The sequence below is a fragment of the Homalodisca vitripennis genome, chromosome 2 (genome assembly GCF_021130785.1).
Source record: "Homalodisca vitripennis isolate AUS2020 chromosome 2, UT_GWSS_2.1, whole genome shotgun sequence".
In the NCBI taxonomy this organism is placed as follows: Eukaryota; Metazoa; Arthropoda; class Insecta; order Hemiptera; family Cicadellidae; genus Homalodisca; species Homalodisca vitripennis.
In genome coordinates this window covers 225,646,684-225,669,693 of record NC_060208.1, presented here as the reverse complement: position 1 = coordinate 225,669,693, position 23,010 = coordinate 225,646,684, and the positions used below count along the sequence as shown (strand labels likewise).

At 32.7% G+C, this 23,010-nt stretch overlaps 1 protein-coding gene across 1 annotated transcript in view; it reads left to right on the top strand.

Annotated features, from left to right (window-relative positions):
* Window positions 1–957: 957 nt before the first annotated feature.
* The window catches only part of LOC124355453 (CWF19-like protein 1), a 47,447-nt gene continuing 25,394 nt past the window's right edge, over window positions 958–23,010 (top strand). Inside the window, exons 1-7 of the mRNA XM_046806598.1 lie at window positions 958–1,141; window positions 4,444–4,610; window positions 13,460–13,561; window positions 15,346–15,557; window positions 18,254–18,366; window positions 19,827–20,140; window positions 22,831–22,898. Coding sequence (XP_046662554.1) covers window positions 1,110–1,141; window positions 4,444–4,610; window positions 13,460–13,561; window positions 15,346–15,557; window positions 18,254–18,366; window positions 19,827–20,140; window positions 22,831–22,898 — 1,008 coding nt within the window. The 5' untranslated portion in view covers window positions 958–1,109. The remainder of the gene's footprint in view (window positions 1,142–4,443; window positions 4,611–13,459; window positions 13,562–15,345; window positions 15,558–18,253; window positions 18,367–19,826; window positions 20,141–22,830; window positions 22,899–23,010) is intronic.

The following is a 23,010-nucleotide window of genomic DNA, read 5'->3' as shown; positions in this document are numbered from 1 at the left end:
TGGGTTCCAGGACACTGTGGTATTTCGCAGAATGAATACGCAGACAAATTAGCAAAGGAGGCTATATTGGATGGAGATAATTTAGATAACATTAATATTCCATCAACAGACCATAAGAAAATAACTTGCAATGTAGTATTAGACCAATTCAAAGAACTTTTTAACGCAAGTACATCAGGTATATGGTATAAGTCCATAGAACAAATTCCTCCGAAACAATCATGGTTCAGAAATGTTAGGATTAAGAGACACGACATAATTAATATATGCAGACTGAGATTTGGTCATGCCAGAAACAATAGCCGACTACACTGGATGAAATTATATTTCACTCCCTTGTGTCTTAAATGTTCATTAGGAGTAGAAGAGACATTAGATCACTTAATTCTAGGATGCCCAATGTACAGTTATGCTAGAGACCAAACGTTCATCAATATTAAGAAACAATTCAGTAATCGCCCATATAATTTAATTGATGTACTACGTACAAACGATCTAGATATTTACAGCGAAATTATTAAATTCATTAATCTACTCAAATTAAAAATATAAGTTAGCAACACAAAAACATATACACCTCAGACATAATTGTTGCATCACCCAGGGTTCTTATAACCGTGGCCTACCTTTCGGTTTAGAAATGCCTGACAGGTCCCAGGCGAGAAGACACCCAAAACACCTATGCAAAAATCATCCTATAATAAAATCCATCTTAGAATTTTCCCAAATCCTTCTTTGAAACTAACCATAACACTTGTAGACATAAATGTTAACCCACTAACACAATAATCAAATAATTATAAACAAATAAGATCGGCAACCACAATATTGTGATTATAAGTAATTCATTGTTTTAGAAAAGACTTTTAATATTAACATAGTCAGTGTACTTCGTGGCTTCATGGTCAGTCCAAAGCCGAAGAGAGAAAAAAAAAAAAAAAAAAAAAAAAATACTGTTATTGTTTATGTTTACATAGGTTATATTATTGTTGTAAATTGCAAAATTAAACTAAATACTAAGAATTAGGTCATAGAGTCATAAAATATTAATTTTCTTTGTAATTTATTACATAAGCCTATTGTAGTTTGACTCATTCTGCAGTTAAACCATGACTGATAAAAGGAGAGGAAACATTAAAGTGTAAGTAATTTATTAATTCTTGAAGGCAATTAAACTAAATTATTAACATAGGCTGGTATCATTTTGAATAATTCAGGAATAAGCATACACTGAATGAGATAAGTTTCTTGGTGTGATTAGGTTATGTTGCAGTCCTAACCTATCAAAAGGCTGCAGTATAATAAGAGGCCACCACCACAATTAAATCATCGATATTCATGATAATCTAAACTACCAAAGGGTACGATAAGCGGACCCGGTTTTGTTATATCGAAGAGAATATAGTCATTGATACCTAATGTTCGCATCTCAAATCCTATTAGACTATCAATCGATATAAAAGTACCTATAGTCCTCAATAACAATCATGTTTTAAATTAAAATATGAATTTAATATTTACAGTGATCAAACAAATTATTATAACCAAAATTAGGAAAACTGAAGACGACCATCTTTACTCCTCCCACAGTTACAGTTATTTCTTTCCCACAAATTTCACATAATGGGTTTTTCGGTACGAGCCCAACGTGTTGAAGCCACAAAAAAGCAACATTGTGTAGTTTTCTAAATTTGACTGCCATTTTTAATAATCAGAATTACTTATGTAAAATTGAAATATTATCCTATGTGTATTATTTTAGAGTATTTGCAGCTGTTGATACAGATTATTTAAGTCAATAGTTCAAAATAATTAATCAGTATCGATTGATCATATCGATGGTTATGATTAAGTAATATCGTTTGCCAATTTCGACATAAAAAAACCGGGTCCGCTTATCGTACCCTACCCCTACCAAAAACAAAAATGTTGAATAAAATTATATATGAGGTATTTCATATTATGGCTGCAGTGTAATAAACCATCACCACTAAAAATGAATCAGGGTTTCGAAATAACAATTGAACTATACTGTAATATGAAATACCTTATACGTGGTTCGGTTCGACATTTTGATTTTGGAGTAATTGTCACATTAAGGAGGGAGATAGGAAAAGAGCAGCACCTGGCAGTGGAAGTTCGTCAGAATTAGCAGTTTTTCACAACGTGCTCGTATTTACTTTATTGTTTTTGTGATTAAGTTGATATTTTCTTACTCAGTAATAAGTTGTGTTTAATGTTGCTATATTCCAGAAATAATATAAAGCGTATAATTTTTATTTTTTAAGAGTGAAAAATAAAAACATGTTTAGGATTTTACATTTGTTCTTCTCCTCTCTTGAAATGAACAATACCAAATTAGTGGTGAGTAATTTTACCATATTTTATAATACTTTTGTATTTCCTGAACAAAATTATATATAAAACTGCTTATATTATGAACTGCCTAGTAATTGATAAATACATTATTTAAAATTTTTTTTTTAATAAGGCTGCAGAAGCCACAAAATTGGCTGAACCAATAGGTATAATATAGTGAACCATGGAGGGTTAAAAATAGCTGGCAATCATTAGTTGTGAGTAACTACGAGTATAATTGGAATGTTTGTGTGTTCAATAGGTATTTCTAATCGATAATTTGGTACCCTGATTCAATTAATTGTGGTGGTGGCCACTTACTATAATACACAGAATATAAAACACCTTACACATAATTTGGTTCAACATTTTGGTTGTTTAGATAATCATGAATATCGATGATCAGATTGTGGTGGTGGGCGCTTATTATACTGCAGCTCATTGTATTTCTATAAGAGCCTGGCAAATCAGTTGTTTATAAATATCAATTCTAAATGTTGATATTGATATTATAAAACATTGATATTATATTAAATAAGCAAATAAAAATGAAATAAGAAATATACTAATACAATAATAAAATTATTTACATCACAACTATAATAACAAGAGACTTTATTAGTTCATTCCTTGTTTCCCTGCCGAGGAATTCATGATGTGTCATGGTTACATTGAAGAAAATATATAACTGTTAGAATAGACCTCATGTTTATTTATAGTTTTTCAGTTGCAAAACACCATACAGTTTTCCATTTTCTTTTTTATATATTCTTAAGGCTACATACTTTACACATTGCTGATTTAGTGTCAAATTGTATTCTTTGTGCTTTAAAAAAACCACTGTATATTTGGTATTGTATTTTTTACTGAAGGTGCACATTTTACCCTTTTGAACACTAGCCACTTGATGCCGCAGCCTACTGAGAAAGGCTAAAGTGAAATTGGCTGGTTTTTCTTGCAGGCTTTTGTTTAGAAACTTGTGCATTCATTAATTGATATAAAAAATTAATTTTATTTTGTTTAGTATTAGATTGAATTTCTAATAGAATAATCAAAAAACATAAAAAATTTAACAGTTTTGAAATTTTTAGTTTATTGTAACATTAAGTAAATAAAAAGTGTTACGAATGAACAAATTTACATTGAGATCTACACATCATCACAAGGATATGTACGTAATCACATACATATGTAGATAAAAAACTACAATGGTAAATAAATGTTATAGATAAGTGCTATTGTAATCATATTAGTCATATGTTAAAATTACATATATGAAATATGTATGTGTATAATATAATCTGTTTGTTCTACCATGGTTATGATAAGACTAATGTAAAAATATTTGTTAGCTCTAAATCTCACAGAGTAACGTGTGCCTTCATCAAACTTTTCAAATATTTGGTCATTGAGACACTAGCAATTACTCTGTTGATTGTGTTTGGTTTTTAGGATTGGTTATTGTTAGGATTAATGAAACTATGTTGTAACCTTCATAATACTATTTTCAGTCTAGTGAAATCATTATTTATTGAGTGCATAAGAATATACTGTATTTATTTGTATATTATTTTGTTTTTGCCAACTTTTGGTTTTCATGCGTGACTTGTGAAAATAATTCTCATATGTCATTCGCCTTTCAAATGTTATAACTGGAAGTTAACAGTTGACTCCTCCCAATACACACATTCCAGAGTACAGGCCTTTAGCCATTGTGTTACTTTGTTTTTTGGCTTTTTTAGTATTTTGCTAGCTTCTTACAGATTAGCTGTAATTTTTGTTTTCAGGGACATATGCTCCATGGAAATCAATAAATAGATTTTAAATATAGATCCAGTTGAATGTTTACACATATATTTATTTAACAAGTTAATGGTTCTTTGTAGACCACCACCTTTTACCAATTCCCTTTCTCTTTTTTCTTATTTTTAACATAGATATATTTAGTTTTGATGGTATTTATTTAATCACATTTATATCATGGAGCTAGTCACATTTGATTTGTAAGTAGTGTTAGCTTTTCATATATTATAAATCTGAAATGTGAATGATTACTTTATGCATATATTTGTTGTTATGTTTCAGACTTATATGTGGAGATGTAAACGGAAAGTTCAAGACCTTGTACTCACGAGTTGAAAAGGTGAATAAAAAGAGTGGACCATTTGATTTGTTACTCTGTGCTGGAAATTTTTTTGGAGCTAACACTTCAATTGATGAGTGGAACCTCTATAAAAGTGGAAAGAAATCAGGTATGCCTCTACAAGAATATTTATGATTTGTAAATTCAAATTCAAATTCTTTATTCAGCATGTAGACAGAGTTAACAACGTATATGCCAAGTCAACAAATCATAACAAAATATAATAATGTCCTCTCAATAAAAATTTTTACTTTTTCAAGTTTTACACTATCTTATCAGCTAAAAAGTCCTTAACAGAATAGTAAGCTACTTCTCGATCAACAAACCATTAATTTTATTTTTAATCTTCTATAATGAGTCGGAATTAATTAAGGTGTTTTTAAAAAGAATTACTGCTGAATATTTTAAATGATTTTCAAAAAATGAGGTGGAGTGATTCATAATTAATCTGTTACTTCTTGGTTCCATACACATGTGAGTCGGAAAAATCTATTAAAAAGGTGAAAGTTTTTATGAAGAAATGATAAGGTTTCCAGAATAAATGGAAGGAAAAGTTAAAAGTTTGTTTGGAGGAAAAAAAGGTTAGCACATGAGGTTCTGGATGGGACATGAACAAATTATTCTTAAAGCTTTCTTTGATAAGAAGCCTAAACACAGACTTAATTTTGGTGCTTCAGAACCCCAAATGGAACCCCGTAAGATATGACATGGAAATGGAAAAAAACAAAGTTATGCAGAAAGCCATAAGGATTTCTGAGCACAAATATACCTGGACTCAGCATTCCTAAAACACTTTATATGGAGGGAAAGACAAATTGCAGTCATCATCCCAAGAAAATTTTCCAAAGCCTTTCTTCTGAGAACAAAACAACTTCAACTTCAAAACAAATGAATACTGAGCTTGCTTGAATGGCTGTTAATTGAAAAGCCAATTTGCAGTTTTTGATGCCATCACAGCCAATTAACAAGAATGTGTCTTCCTGTTGTCGAGTTCCAGGTGATCTCTGGAGGAATTAGGAAAACGTTAGTGACATGTCATCTGCATATAGGCCACAATGTTGGGTTACAGTTAAGCCCTTACAAAGATCGTTGATAAAGATTAAAAAAAGGACAGGGCCCAAAATTGAACCTTGGAGCACGCCCTTGCTGATAGTTCCTTCGTTAAATGAAACAATTAGTGATGTTATTTGACGCATCAATAGAACTAAACCTTAACAAACTGTGCCCTTTTGACCAAAATATAGATTGAAACCACTGAAGTGCGGACACCTCTAATCCCCAGTTAACATTTTTAGAAAGAACGTGATCAACTAAATCAAGGCTTTAGTTAAATAAAAAAATAAGCCACTAGAACCGGTTACCCGGTAATAGTTCCTTTCGAAAAATTGCAGATCATTTTCTGCACAGACACAGAACATTGATCAACAGTACTTTTCCCATGGTGAGACAAAATCCCCAAACATCAGCTTGTTGTGCTGTAGGAAACTCCAAAGCTTTTTAATAATACTATTTTCTCTATAACTTTAGAGAAGGATGAAACTACAGAAATAAATTTGAAACAGAAAAACAGATTGATTGCAGCCTTTCTTGTACAAAGGGGTGACCATAGCGAGTTTCAAACAGTCAGGAAAATATACTATTGAAAATGAATGATTAATCAATTCACTGGTGGCTCTGCCAGCTCTAAGATACGTTTTTTCAAAAAGCAATGATTATCCATAGAACCAGCGGAATATTCTTTGATTTTAGGCCTGACTCAGCAACCATAGGATTAAGTCCCCATAGACAAGGCGACAGAAAACGAATTCAAGGCAGAAGATGTGCTCAAGGCGAAGAGCTAATTAATTGAATCATAATTTATTTCCAATTTCGGTACATGAAATAGTGTACAAAAACTAAAACTTAAACTCCTTAAAACATAAACAAGAGTAACAATGTAAAAATTAAGCAGTAATTATAAGTTTATTTAATAATAAACAATTTAAGGAATCTATTTTATATAACTAGTTGTACATTTCGTTAGTAGTAACAGTTAATTTATTTTAAGAAGTTGAAACTCATTAATAAAAATATTAGTGACCTAGGAAATAAGCCTACATGGGCCTGTAGAAAGCCTGTGCGTAGGCTCGAGTTGCTGCCATGAAACCGTGGACGGATTGTAGTTTGCTGTCTTTATTCAATATAAATCATTTGAACTACGTGGTGCGCTCGTCGCGGCGCGCCCACACACACACACACACACGCACACACACACTTCATGGAATATTGTACTAATGTCAATCTTAGCGGATATTAAAAGTATTAAAATTTAGGATGGTGTATTCCCAGAATCAAGAAGAACGACAGAGTATTCACTTATATACAGTAGTTGGTTGAGAGGATTAAAAGTGAAGCAGTAAAGTTAAATATATAAATTATACTACGAGCTATCATGAATCCATTCATAATTGTCGGTAGTGGAGTAACAGGTTAGATAAGGAGGGTTAGATAAGGAGGGGGGGGCAATGTTTTAGAAGTAGTCCCGTCTGTATTCAGCCGTAATAATTGATTCAGCCTCGTCAATACTGATAAGAGACAACCATTCATTTGAACGTTTTTTTACACATAAATTACCGATGGTGAATCAAAAATGTTGGTGGTCAGGAAAAATATCGACAAAGATTTCTAAATAGAAGATGGGATATATAGAAAGAGTTAGTTGATGATATGGATTTACTAATTTGCATTGGGACAACACCAATATTCCGTGCATATCGAGTATTATGAGAGTGTGAAGTTGTTGAGAAGATTGTTGGTAAAGTTGTTATAAATATGGATGAGGATTGTTTTTATGAAAATTTTACGGATTGACAGAATAGCGGTTTCTTTGTATAAGGTATCAGTATGATATCTCCTACTTTTTTTATACCCGGCCTTTAAAATTGCGTTCTGAACCACCTGCAGTGGCTGCAGAAGTGTTTTTGTATGCTCCGCCCAGGCTATTATTCCAAATGAAAACAATGACTGGGCATAGGCAAAATAGGCAAGTTTAATTTCCTTTTCATTTAATATTTCCCTTAATTGTTTGAATGCAAAATATGTATTTCCTTGTTCTTCTCTTCACATATTCAATATGACAAGACCATTTCAAACGTTTATCAAGATAACGCCCAGATATTTATAAGACGTGACATTTTCAATACTTTTCACAAGAGCAAAATACATTATTATTATAACTGCCACAACTGTGAACAACCAGTCCGTCCAGGGAATAGTCTGTAGGACTCCCTGGAGAGAAAAGGGGCATAAATTTAGTTTTCGAGGTCGTTAAGAAAGAACATTTTGATCAAACACAATATTTAGGACCACATACATGGTCATCATAGTGCTTTAGAACGAGCATCAAACCAAATCGTTGCCCTTAATTAAAATAAGGCTATCATCGGCAAATAAAAACAGGTTTGCATTTCAATATTTAATTTTAGAATCAAAAATAATTGTTTATGTAAATCAAAAACAGAATCCCCTGGGAAACGTACTCCCGTAGTACACTCCGTAGTACACAGGAAGCGCATCACTCAGTCCCAGTCCCACAGTAGACACGTCCTGTAGCCTAGCTCCGTGAGCTTGAACCAAGAAGCGCATTTAATACCATTTACTCCAATATACTCTAATTTTAGGAATCAACTTATTTTCTATCGATGCTATCAAACGCTTTTCTTAGATCAAGAAATATTAGAAATAACACGTAAGTTGTTGGATATTGCGTCATTAATTTGCCTATTGACATCGAACAGAGCATCAGAAATATTCCTGTCCTCTCTGAAACCATACTGGCAGTCACACAGGATTTGATTATTATAAAGATTAATTTACAAGTTGTTCTTTAACCACTCGTTCAAGAATCTTAGAGAATACGCTCAAAAGGCTAATTGGACGGAAATTATTTTTATCTAAAAAGCTCTCACCTTTATGCAAAGGAATTACTTTTGCAATTTTAAAAATATCTGGAAAAATCCCAGAAGAAAGACTTAAATTAATTAATTGCAGAAGAGGTTTCGAAAATACATGAATGTTATCTCTTAACGTAGTGGCCGAGATACAGTCACGTCCAGGGCAGATCCCCGCGCAGTCCAGTCACATGTCGTATTACATCGAGTTCAGTTATAGTGTGTAATGTAAACACGGTATCCAGCCTGTAGTCCGCATCACTCAAAACCGGGTCCCTACTTAAATGAATGGCGCTAGCTAAGCTATGTCCCACCGTGGAGAAAAATAAGTTAAAATCATCTGCTACTTGTTTACACATACTATGAGTTATATAAGGGGTATCTGGAAAAATATTTTGGATAGGAAATGGATCTTTCTTTTTTACGTTACCTGCAAGTTCGTTTATAATAGTCCAGAACATTTTTGGGTTATTTTGAGATTGTTAAGTTTTGATCTGTAATATTGTTTTTTATACTTTTTAAGAGACTTACTTAAATTTTGTCTGAGCGTGCGGAAAACTTGATAAAGATCGTTATTAAAAAGGTTGTTTTTTTAATTTTTTGCTTATTTTGTCTCTGATTCGAATTAATTTGATCAAATCGGGTGAAATCCATGGTTTTAATTTTTTTTTGCGAGTGGAATGCCTTATTAGTGGTTTGGAAGAGGCTTTAATAAGACAGGAAATTGTTCTTGCAAATTGCTCTGCACATGGTGCGATATCCTGGCAACTCATGACAGGTTTCCCAGTTCAAGTGAGCGAGGTTACGGCTGAGTAAATGAATGTCCGTGTAGTACTGTGTAGTGGAGTCGCCAGCGAGGTTGTCAGCATGAGGTACAGTGGCAGTGGCAGTGGCAGTGGCAGTGGCAGTGATAGTCAGGCCAGTACTGTAGTGGTCGCTCACGCCAGTCTGGAGCACAGCTGATTGTACTTTATTCATGTCAAAGTAACGTAGAAAAATGTGATCCAGACATGACGAGCAGTTATTAGTCACTCTTGTTGGTTTATCAATGCACTGAACAAATCCTGAACCCAGTAAAATATTTAAATATCTATCGCTCGTTGCAGTGCTTTTTAAGTAAGTCAAAAAATTTATGTCACCCAATATTATTCCCATCTTCCTCTTATCTAAATGATTACAAAACGTTTCCAACTCAGATAAAAAACAAGTTTAAATCACTGTCAAAGGTACGATAAAGTGCAAGTATGTTGAAGTGTTTATTGTAGTAATTAAATTCCATGTAAATACCGTAAACGTCACCGAGTGTTATTTGTGAAGCAGTGGCTAGTAAACGTTTACTGTAGTAAACAATAACACCGTCATTTCTGTTACGTTGCTTGTCCGTCAGTACAATGTCGAACCCCTCCAATGCCTCCCCCTCCTCCCCCTCCCTCAACCAACATTCGGTCAATACAATTATATCTAAGCTTGGTATATCATTTAGGTAAACTAGAAGTTCGTTAAAATTTTTTATAGTAGCTCCTAATATTGCAATGAAATATTTTTAAACAATCCTTGCTCTCCTGACCTAGAAAAAAATTTGACAGTTGTTGATTACCAGAAATTTCTAAGCACTTGTGAACGTTAAAAGAGCCGTCATCGTCCCTATTCGTGAGCAGGACCCCCGACACAGACTACCCCCCAGCTGAGGACCCATCATCCTTTACAGTTAAATATAACCATGGAATAGAGAAACGAAATAATCATCAATACGTTTAAAAAGACAGGTTTTCTATATCATTAGTACTTGAATATAATATATCTAATATTTAGCCTATATACTGTTATGGTTATAATAAATATAGCATTGTATGGTTTAAGCTATAGTACATAAATATAGATTTAATTGAACTAAGAACTTGAGTGTTTTACATGATATTAAAAAAAACAAAATATACCCTTAGGTATACACTAATTAAAGCTGTATATAAAATTATTAGAATGTCATGAAAAGATAGTCACAATAGTACAAGTATTACTTATTAAATAAAATAGGATGAAATGCCAACAAAATGTACATATAAAACATTCATGAATTATTAATAACTTAATTATGCTTTTTGTTTGAGATTATTTAATTTGAAGGATGAAATTAATTTAAGTTAACAAAATTCTATTTATAAGCCATTTACTAAAATGTTTTAACACTAAACGAGTACGATTGATATAAATTAATAAAACTATGGATTTGCCAATATAAACTGAAACATGGACACAAGATAAATGAACGCATGGTTAAAAGACTGACAATAAACTATTTATACTATGCTATTGATGAAAGAATAATAACACAAAATGTACTCTTATTTATACAGATATATATTCTTATCAAAAAATAAATCGATTAATTCTTGTAATAAAGAAATATAAAAATAAAATAAAAACTTTCTCTAAGCTAAAAGAAAACAAATTAGAATAAAAATTGTGTTTAACCAGAATATTTAAATTAACAATAACTAATATACAAAAACAACTAAAAAAGTGTACCTTGTGCGGAATAGAGTTTTTTACTGGTCAAACTTGTCGAGATCAGAGAGAGAAGTAATTCTTTCAGTCTCAGCACCCTCCGACACCTTGACGAGAATCTTTCCGTTGAAGAAAACCCCGCGAAAGTGATCTTCTTCTCTCGCTGGAGTTCTCCGTGCTCGCCCGAGAATCGCCTTGTTGTGGGGGGTTAGGTGCTCATTAATAAACACCGGACTGTTGATCAGCGCTGGGTCGACATCAGAGGCGTTGATGTTCTTCCTCCCTCTTGCAGCCGTCAACCATTCATCTCTCACCTTCCTGGAGATAAACTGCGCAATTATTGGTGGATGGACGTGCTTTTTGGATATTAGGCGGAACCTTGTTGGACTTATCACCCACATTAAGAAATAATCATTGAAAATATTAACACACTTCTGAGGGATCATTAACAACCTCTCCTAAATTATTCCTGATTTCTGGTTTTTGGTACTTTTTTAAAGTCATGTGAACCTCGACTCTGATTAACGATCCCCCAAAAGTGTTTTGGTTTTATTAGATGACGTTCTGAGGCGCTTAGCCACACTATCAGACTTGAGTTTCAGAATAAGCTTACGATACAACTTCTTGAGGCCAAGATATCTTTGCCTAAGGGGGTGTACAGAAGGCAAATCTTTCGATTCCAAGTAAGAGGATCTTAACTGTTTCCTAACCCTTATCGTCTCACCATCTAGCTTAATCCTACACTTGTCCCTACTCTCTGAAGGGACCTTTCTCCTGACCAAGGGGAAACAAACGTTGAAATAATAGTCAATGTGACTCAAGAACAGCTCAAACTTTGGCATTTAAGTCAGTTAATGAATACAAATCAGCCCAGTTTTTCCTTGTTCAAGTTAATATTTGAAGAGACTAATGTTTTCCTCTGAGAAAACACGGTTGTAGCGGAAAAAGAGCTGGGGATGACTTTGAAGATGATTGAGAGCCAACAATTGCAGCCTGTGCATGATGGTCACTTAAGTATGACACTATAATCAGGGTTCTAGACTTCTTAAACTCTCGTGTATACGAACGAATGGGTTTGGCGAAGACCAAAGGACAGCATATCGTTTAGTATAGTTTTGAAGTCGTTGGAAGAACCCGCTAAATCAATATTGAAATCGCCCAGGACAATTGTAATAAATACTGTTAATGCAATAATAAAAGAAATGTATAAACTGTTATAAATGTACTCACTTTGATAAGTTGCCATCTGCTTAAGTTACATATTGGTGTTTGAAGTTATCATCTTGTGGAAAATTATCATAAGTTGTATGTGGCAATTTCTACAATATTCATCATAATATAGGTGTCTTAACAAAGTTTTGTGTCATAAAATTTTGTTTAAAAAAATTATGTTTATGAGTAAAAGAGCATTCTAAATATAGCTTATGCTGAATATAAATAAATATACCTGATTCGAAGAGTGAAATCAATAAGTGATGTCAGCACTGCAACTATTGCGTATTTTGCCGTTTTTGAGACTCATCTTCGCTATGGAATCTTGGTCTGGGGTAATTCCAGTGCAGCAAACATTCATAGATTGTTAGTCTTACAGAAAAAATGTGTCAGAGTTCTAGCAGAGTTGCAGCCAAGGGAGAGTTGCAGAGCAGCTTTTGCAAGACTTTCAATCCTGACTATGGTGTCATTATGCATCTTTGAGACAATAATGTTTGCACATAAGAAGAACTTGTTAAGATGTCATGATTTACACCAATACAACACACGACATGCTGCTGACTTCGCACTACCAGAACATCGTACAGCCCGTTATGAAGAGAAACCATCCTACATGGGGTCGAAGCTGTTTAAACTGTCTACCTGCTGATATTAAAACACAAGAGAACCTCAAGACCAAGCTGAAAAAATGGCTTTGTAAACATTCTTTTTATTCTATTGACGAATTTTTGAACTGGAGAACTTTGAACTTACCTGATGAGACCATGTTTTAAAACTGTAATTACGCTATTACGACGTTTTTTATTGACGCTTTTGTAATTCTCTATGAATTGTACAAATAAAGTAAATTGTCTATAATATAATTATAGGAGAGTGTTAACTGGTTACTTGGCAGACTTTACAGGTCAAGTGTAAGAAAGGACCATGTAACCCTTACTTTTGCCTTATTAAATAAAAGGTTTTTTTACTTAATTACATTTTAAATGTGGAGAATATGTCAAATATTAGGTTTAAACAGTCAGAATGATGTATGTATAAATTGATACATAATTTGTGTAGGGTTAAGAACTCTTTTTCTGATCGTTTTTACATAAATTGTATTGTTTTTAACTATATTTTTTATGGTATTCATTCTTTTAATTGTCTTTTAGGACTGATTTTTGTGTTAATACTACTAAGTAAAGTTCTCTACCCAGATTTTTTTTTTCGATATACATTTGCACTGTATATTTTAATCCACTAATTTTGTTACATTACCAACTATGGTGTAATATGTCCATTATTATACTAATTGTTATATTGGTTTTTTCAGTACCTGTTTACACAAATATTCTTGGCCCAACGGATGAACGACTGACAAAATTTTATCCTGATATAAACGGGTGTGAACTGGCCCCAAACATAAGTTACCTAGGTAAGTAAAAAATTGGAAAACATCAGTTATTAAGTTTTATTCTAGGTTCTTAAAAACTCATTTTTATAGCATGAATGTGTTTTACCATACAGATAACAAATTTGGAAACATAAATTGTCTGTGTAAATTTTGTTATTGACGTTGGAAGGTTTGAAAGGATTGTAGGATTTAGGATATTCACCATTGTTATATGTTACAAAATGTATAATACAACATCTTGAGCATTGAAATCTATCATCTTCGTCAGGTGGGAAGATAATACATATTTCTTTAATAAATGAAATAATAAAGAAAACAAGAGAAAGGGTTCAAACATACCCGAAAGCTGCTTGGAGTCCATTCCAGGCATTGTCACTGCACAGGATGCAAGTCCTGAGCAAAAGTCACTAGCACAAGAAGTCAAGAGCACAATCACATGTCACACAAGCACAGGTGAACCCTACTGACACCACTTAAGTATCAAAGAACAATTAATTAGACAGTTTTATTAGTAGACAAGAAATACACTCCTACTACACAAGAAAAAAATATATGCTTGAACAGATGAATGTTCGATTGGAGAAAACCAAAGGCACTTTTATTTATATGAAGATTAAACTTTTTAATAAACTTCCTGAAAAAGCATGGCATGTGTCTATCAGTAGATTTAAAAATGTTGCGAGTAATTGGCTTGTTGATAACACATTTTATTCTTTAAATGACTACTTAACCTGTGATATTAGTACTTTAATTTTTTAATAGTTATGATTTTGTTGATAGTTATCTCTTGTTATTTATTTATTGTTGTTAAACCTATTTTATTGTTAATTTTAATTTGTTGCATTGTTATCTATTTATTGTTACTTTTTATTGTTTTATTGTTATATATTTATTGTTTTTATTTACTATTTAATTTATTCTGTATATAATGTTTTAGATATGTTATATATATTTAACAAGATGCTGCTAATACCATTTTTACTCTTATTTTCTTTTTAATGACCAAATTGTGGCGTTATTCACATGTTCATATAAAATTTACTTTGACTTACTGTCTAATCATTACACTTGTATTATGGGATTGTAAAGGTGTGATAGGAGTAGGCCTTTTAGATATAATAAAAAGTGACGTTGTCCATTGCATTGTCAAGTGCTTAAAGACAATAAAGATTTCTTGATTTTTGATTCTTGACTGTGTGTTGGATTCTAACAAGAAGGTCAATGTCAGCATGATGGCATGTCATCTGAAACAATGGGACAGGATGGCGATGGTCAGGAAGAAAGGGGTAAAGGCAGCCGTTCCAGCCCTATGTTTTGGTCTTAGACCTTATTGTCATGGTATATGTACAAATTTTGTTGGTTGAGGTTTTTTGTTATTAAAATCTTTTTAGGTTTGTAGTTAGTTCTTTTTTTAATATTGGTACCCAAAGTGGCCTTACCTCAACTTAACGGTTGTTCTGCTAATTTTATGTATGAAGCCTCAATAAGCTTGCATCTCCTCACAATGTATTGCGTTGGCTTCATCCCATTTTTTCAACATTCTCCGTTTAACCCGGATTTTTGTAATGTCCCAGCTAGTCCAACTTAATGAGGTTGCACTGTAATTACAGTTTAGGGGACTATATTTTTAATTAGCAGGTTATATGTTCTGTAACAGAATCCTATTTCAACTAATATTGGTTGGCTTTGTAAAAGAAAATTGTCTACATTTACTTAGAAATTATTTGTGGTTTTATTCAATAAAATTAGATGTGTTTATATATGACCATTAGATTAAATGTCCTTTCTTTGTTACTAACCTGTAGGAAAACGCGGCGTGTTCAGCACAAGTGGAGGCCTAAAGCTAGCCTACGTGAGTGGACTGGAGGACTCAGATAGTTCGGCCTGCAGTTTCACGGCAGCTGATGTGACGAGAGTACGAGACTCATGTATCAAGGGCCAACCCTCGTATCGGGGCATCGACATACTGCTTACGTCCCAATGGCCCCAGGGAGTATTGCAACGCGATGAAAATGCTGTAAGTTGCTGATGTACTGATGTTTAATAATAGAGAAAAATTAATGCACTTTTAGATGTTTTTCTTTTAAAATATTACATACCTACTAAGAGATGTTCATTTAGTGTTGACAAATCACAATGGTTCTCAAAGGTGCTATTCTCTTTGAAAGGCCCTTAAAATTTAGTATTAACATAGTTTTGGTTAGTTGTACACTCTAGTTTGTTTTGTTTGAAAACGTATTAGAATATTTTTAAGGAGTACTAAATGGTTGTAAGCTTTCTCAAAGTGTTTCAAAGTGTCTTATGAATTAGTTCTGGAAGTCCTTGCTGTCACTATTAATATAAATATTCAGAAAATCTTTTGAATGAGTGATGTCAGTGAATGATTGATTTATCTCACACATATGTAAAGATTGTAAATGGCTAAAACCTACAAAAATGTTCACAATTATTCTAAAACAAGCCTTACACATTTTGACCAATGTTCATTTGTCACTGAATAAAATGGTTTGCTTGGTTTTACATTGTTACCATAATTAAAACCAGTATAACTCAAAGTTTCAATTTTCATTTCTTAAAGTTCAGAATAGTGGTCAATTGTTTGGATTATAGAACTGTCCTATTGTTTACTAAGAGGCTTGCAGTTAAACATTAACCGTTAGAACGCTGAATATAAATTTCTGTTCTTTCCTCTATCGTGCTAATACAATACAAATTCTTTTAAATTTGTTTAAGGTTCTATTTGAATATACGTTTCTAAATTTATTGTCGGACAAAAAATATAAAATCTAAATTTTTTAATGATTTTTATACTTTTGTGTATGTTTTATAATGTTACTGATAAAATTGTGAACAAAGTTTTTTTTATTTAGTATAAAACTAAAAAGAATTCACTGCAAACACACGTACACTATTTACTATTAATATACTAAAATACACACATATACTATTTCAATAAGTGCAAATTTAGCCACACGAGATTTCCCGTAATACGCTCAGGAAGGGTTAATGTAGGCAAAATATAGATATAATGTTACAACAAAGACATTAAGAAAACATATATTACAACTTCAAAGTTTCTCGTGCTCGTTAGTAAGGCTGTAACAGTAAAATAATAACTAAGTAATTTATGAGATTAGATGTAGTAAGCCTCTTTGGTGTTTTCTGGAGTTATATAAAAAAGACATTATAATAAGTCAGTACTTGCTTACAATTACGAGGGGCGTCCACAAAGTAACCTCCGTTTTGAAATAAAAAATAAACCAGTTGAGATACAAAAAGTTTATTCTATAAATGTTAAAACTACAGCTTTTCTCTACTTTTCTACATATTCACCATACAAATTCAAGCACTTATCATATCTTTTAACAGTTTTTTAAATTCCGTCTTTAAAAAAAATCTGCCGCCTGAGAACGTAGCCAACCTGTTACAGCGTTTTGAAGCTCTTCATCACTCGCAAACCTCTGAGATGCAAGCCACCGCTTCATGTACGGGAAAAGATAGAAATCACTGGGAGCCAGGTCCGGGCTGTAGGGGAGGTGGGTCAAAAAACGTCCCATTTGAACTTTTCCAAAAGTTCTGTTGTTCTTTGAGCTGTATGAAGACAGGGGGTTGTCAGGGACAAACACAACACCAGATGTCAGAAGACCATGACGCTTGTTTTGAATCGCTCGTCGTAGCCATTTTAAGGTTTCACAGTAAAGGGTTTCAGGAAAATGATCTGAAAGTTCCGAGATTGTGAAGCGACGGTTCTTGCGAATTTTCTCATCCACTTTGTTCACCAAGTCATCACTGACGAGAAATGGCCTACCACTCCGGTCTTCATTGTGAACGTTCGTTCTTCCATTTTTAAAAAAACGAACCCATTGACGGACTCATAGTGTTTGGGCCATACACCGCACTCAATTCACGATGAATTTTAGCTGCTGTGTAACTTTTCGATCACAGAAATCTTATTACACCACGAACTTCACACTTGGCGGGATTTTCTATCACGGCGCTCATGTTTTTGCGTTGTAACAAATGAACGCTCGATCGCACGATGCTCTCCCTTGCACAGCTAGAAGCGTACTGAACGGCTGCGCACACCGATGTGAGAATGGCGGCGCTACCCCCACTACTTATCGCGCCACGCCCAAACGGCGGTTACTTTATGGACGACCCTCGTATATTCCAAATTTTATATTTGTTGGTTGTACATGCTGCATAGCCGTACTACAGGTGCAATACGGAATGAGGATGACAGTCGATCTCAACCATCGTTTTGAAGTGATATTTGATTTTGATTACAACGCTGTTCTTGCAGGCCAGCAACCTGATAGATCTACTAACTTTTCTGGAAGTAGAGGAACATTAATGTGACGTTTATCCATTGATTAGTGACACGGAAAATCTCAGAATATTTTGTTCCTGAATCTTTTTTAAGATTCAGTAGATTTGAGATTTGATTTTGACACTTAAAGCCTAAATTCAAGTACGTTAGGTGTATATATCAACATCTAACGAAGATTTTCGATATTCCTCTCAATATTTCTTTTGTTGTGAATATTGTTGTACTTTATTGAATTGACAAGTTGTTGTATTCTAAAATTACATCTTGTAATTTCAAAAAAATCTACAATCAAAATGTGCTAAAGTATGATATATTTCTTTTTATTGCGCATGTTCTTTGTTTATTCATAAGATCAATGCTAATTCCAATGTTTAATTTTTCAGAAAGTGAAAGCCCCAAAAGGGTCCGAACTTTTGTCTTGGTTGGCAGTTCAATTGAAACCCAGATACCATTTTGTTGGCTTGGAAGGTATATTTTATGAAAGGCCGCCATACAGGTAATTCGTCTACCATTTTGGATCAAATATTTTTTAGAAATATTAGTCAAAAGTACTTTTCAGTTGTGTTTTGCAATTTTTGCTATTCATTTACGTTTTAGGCCATAACTTTATTTTTTTGTCCAATATTTATTTTTTTAGTTGTAAATCAGAATACTGATATTTCCAGACTAAAAAAACTGTTTCAAATAATACAAATAAACAAAAAACATAAAATGACCTTAAACAATTTTTAATAACAATGCTCAATTAAGCACACAAAGAATCCTCTACATAAAGAAATAACAACACTAATTTTTTGTGAAATAATCTCCATACAAAGTACCTTTTTTCAAATTTCTCTAAATTTTTTACTTTACTAAAAATGGCTATTTTGAATTTAAATTTTTATCATTGCTGATTTAAATGATTGATCACTTATTTTTAGATAATATTCAACATTTTCAACAAAATACACATTTGTTTTTCCAAACGAATTGATATATCATCACCATAAAGTGGCATAAGTGTTGAAACACAATTTTTCAGAAGAGTAAAAGCAAAATTATCTCATTGTAAAATTTGTTAATGAGGAATAGTTGCAATTAATGATACATTTACTGTACTTTCTATTCATAAAAAGAGTCATCACATGATAGAATTAACTTTTTCATACGGTTTCAAGTCAAATGCAGAAAATTAATATCATTTTGAACTATAAGAGTTACTTAACCCTTGATTGGAGCAATAATATATGTATTATCTATTTTTTAAAATATTTCTTAAAACTTTTTCTCATTGTATTGAAGATTTTCAAACATCTCATTACATTGACACTGGCACTCCATACACCCGTGCGCGTTTTAAGGTGTTTTTATACCCAAGTGTTGACACTACTTTGGCTTTTTTAAATGTGCCAAATTCAGAAATAAATGTTTTGTAAGTATGTAAAATTTATATATTTTATTTATTAATTATTTATTTCAGGTTATTGATTTAGTTTAAGATTTTATTTGATATCTATCAACGTTGTTTTAATTTAAGAATTACGTATAGCAAGATAAGTTTTACATAGCTAAAAAGATGTTTGTTTTAGTATATTATCAATTTACACTAGTCTAGTCCTACCTAAGCAGTATAAACATTACCTACGACAAGTTATGACTTGTAACACAAAATGATGACCATGTCAATTGCTGTATGCCTAAAGACAATAAAGATTTTGATTTGATTTGATTTGACTAAAACCGTTAATAGCTATAAATCTAGTGTCAAGTATAATAACTCTATTAATGTCTTATCAAAATAAAATACCACTGAAGATTTATACACTTGTTTACAATTTTGTAAAATTCCTCACTGCTTAATACTATATATTGTCATTAATTAATTAGTAGAAGAGATTTTCTCCATTCACTTATAAATTAGTATGTAAATGTAAGTCGCTTTGTGAGTTCCTATGACACAGCCGTGGTTGACAGGAATCTGGACACAGGGAGTGACAGTGGAGCACATCTAACCCGCTTCATGTCACTGGGTGAGGTGGGTGGTGATGCGCGGTGGTTGTACGCTGCCAGCCTGACACCTGTGGACATCATGTCTGCGCAGGAGCTGCGCCAGCAGACGACAGACCAGACCGAACTGCCGTATACGGGCCGAGCGTTGTCAGCCACAGTGAGCGGTGCGAGTGACAATAGTGCAGGGCACCAGTACTTCTACGACATGACACCGGCCAAACAATCACGTGATGGTGACGGTCCCAGGGAGAAACGAGCGAAAATGGAATTTGATCAAAGTAAGTAATGTCCGCTTTATGGTTATAAACAGAATATTTACAAAGTGCTAATCTTGAATCCAATTAACTCTGAGAGTGTGGAAACATTTTATCATGAAATGTTAAAATTGTTTGTGATTTTTTTTTAATCAAAGCCAAAAACACTTGCTTATCAAAGTAACCCCTATAATCTCATACCACTCATTCAATTCTAATTGACAGACCATTACTGAGCATCGTATGACAGTTTTTTTTTTTTTTTCGTAATAAAAAGAAAATAAATATAATCATTTAGTAATACATGAATGTATCGAGACTTATGAATGTTTTATTGTCTTTAAGTATAATATGTGTATTTAACATATTCATAGACCTATAATTTACAATTCAAGTTGTATTTGTATGCAAAACTATGCATACTCTAATGTTATATAAATTAACAAAACAGTGCAGTACAATGTGTAAACAATAATACATTTAAAAAAATAATAATCAAAAGCCAAAGTAACAAATTTATACTTTATTAATTTTTACTATAGTAACAGGTATTACAAATTTAAATAGATAAAATTTAAAAAAAAATGTTATTATAAAATTGTAGATTGTTATGAGAATTGTAAATAATTATGCTAAAACAAGTGAACATGTAAAACACAACTTTTAATGCTATTACTATATCACAGGCTAAAAGTCTCTTCAGGAGAAAATAAACTTTTTATTTTAATTGATTCTACATAGTTTTTTTAAAACTTTTAAAATAACACTAAAAACTTTAAAAAATTTCAATAGATAATTACTTTGATGAAAGGCTTGTTTTTGGATTACAACAATTCTAGTATACATGTCAGTAATGCTATACTACAGCTTGAGGAGTTAATCCTTTGACTAGTAATCCTGAAACAACTTCAGGTGCGCCCTACATGCCCGTCTGCAGTAATCCCGATAGCCGTGCGGGAAGCGCTGTGACGCTAAACAGTTTTCACAATAATATTTTGTGATGAATAATCTCTCGCCTGAATACGTATGCGGTCTAGTGGAATAAATAAGAAACACTTTCAAGTAGTTTTGGTCGTTCCCACCAGATTGCAGTTACTTTTTAATTATTTCTTTCAGACACAATATACTGCCATGACCGTATTCAATACGCTGTTCCAGTAAGCAGTCAGATAATTCTATTTCTGTTTGTGTATGGAATACAGGTTGTAACCTCACTTTTACATTCCCAGTTGACCTGACTGTGAACATTTGTTACCGTGAGTAGATAAACATGGGTGTTTGTGTAATTACCGATTGTGTAAAATGGCGCGAGCAAGACTTGCAGACAAATGTTTTTCTAATATGCCCCCTGAGACTCACTGCTCAGCATTTTCCTGCCATGATTCCTGCTACAGATAAGAAGGACAAGCCAAGAAGAGCATGCCACATGTGCAGATACACCAGCGTCGGGGAGCAGCGGCACCAGTACAATGCATGGACTGCGCGATTGTGACATTCCGCTTTGTGTGCCCGACTGTTTCCGCGCTTTTCATACAATTACAGATTTCTGAGAAGACTTCTGTACTGTTACTAACTTTTACCTAACATGTTAGTATGTTTATGAGAAAATACTGAATATTTTATCTTATACTCATATTTTGAAAATATGATAACTTTTGTTTATAATGAGTTAATGTCTGTATAAATACACAAAACAACATCAAAAACGTTTAATTGAGTGTTTTTCATAACACGTCTACTGCAGTAAACCCAAATGCCTAGAAAAAAAATCCAAAATTTAAAAGGAACTAACTTTTTAGGACACACTTACCACCAGTCAAAGGGTTAAGTGGAAATGTTTTTAGATGACTAGTATAGACTTTGATATCAATTTTAAAAAGCTGCTGGTGGTTGTAAAATATTGTCAAACATGCGTATTAGATGTGTCATACTTCTGCACATCTCTAGCCTTAGCTCAAAGATTTACCTATAAATAAATTTTCCTGGGAAAAAGCCAATTAAAAAAATTTAATTTATATTATTCATAAACTAAACAGATTGTATAATACTTCAAAATTATAATTTATTATAGTATTCTTTATGGCAGACTCAAAATTTAATCCAGCATAAAAAAGGATAACTGTGGTTGGGATTATTGTGTTGTTATTTAAGTTTAAATAAAAATAAATGTTTGTGACAGATATGTTGCAGTTTCAGTATGGTTCACATATTGGTGAGATTCTGTTTTACTGACGATTATTAAGAACAACACAATGTTTATTTTTGAAAGTGGATTTTTATGGGTAATGGATTATTTCACACATTTCCATCAAGTGTTGTTTTATCACAAAAGCAAATCTCCATAACAGTACTTTTAATCTTTCAATACACTGTTAATAAATGTCAGGAGATCAAGTTAAGCTGATAAACCAGCTGCTGCAGGGCAATAAAACACAGTACTTTCCTCATATCCTCTCTACCTATCAACAGGATATTTTTTAAATAAATCCCAGAAGGAGCATCTTTGTCAAGCATAAAAAATTATAAATCATACATTATTACAATGTTTGTTTTTGTACTAGGTTATCATTATTCTGATTCATATATAATTCAAATTTTTTATATAATTTATTCCCTTTGAATTTTGTTTCAAATGTATTTAAAGAGTCTAATTTAAGTTTATTGGATGCGTAGTGTAGCCTATGAAATTCTTCAACATTTTTTTTTGTTCTCAGGTTCATGTTGGTTCTGCCTTTCCAGCCCTCAGGTGGAGAAACATTTGGTCATCAGCATTGGACAAGAAGTAAGTTAGCTACAGCTATCATCAGTGCCTGTTGATAAAGTTAATTTCTGTTTATACAGTCGATACAATAATAATATATAGTTGGTAAAATAATTTTAAATGTGGTGTGCCT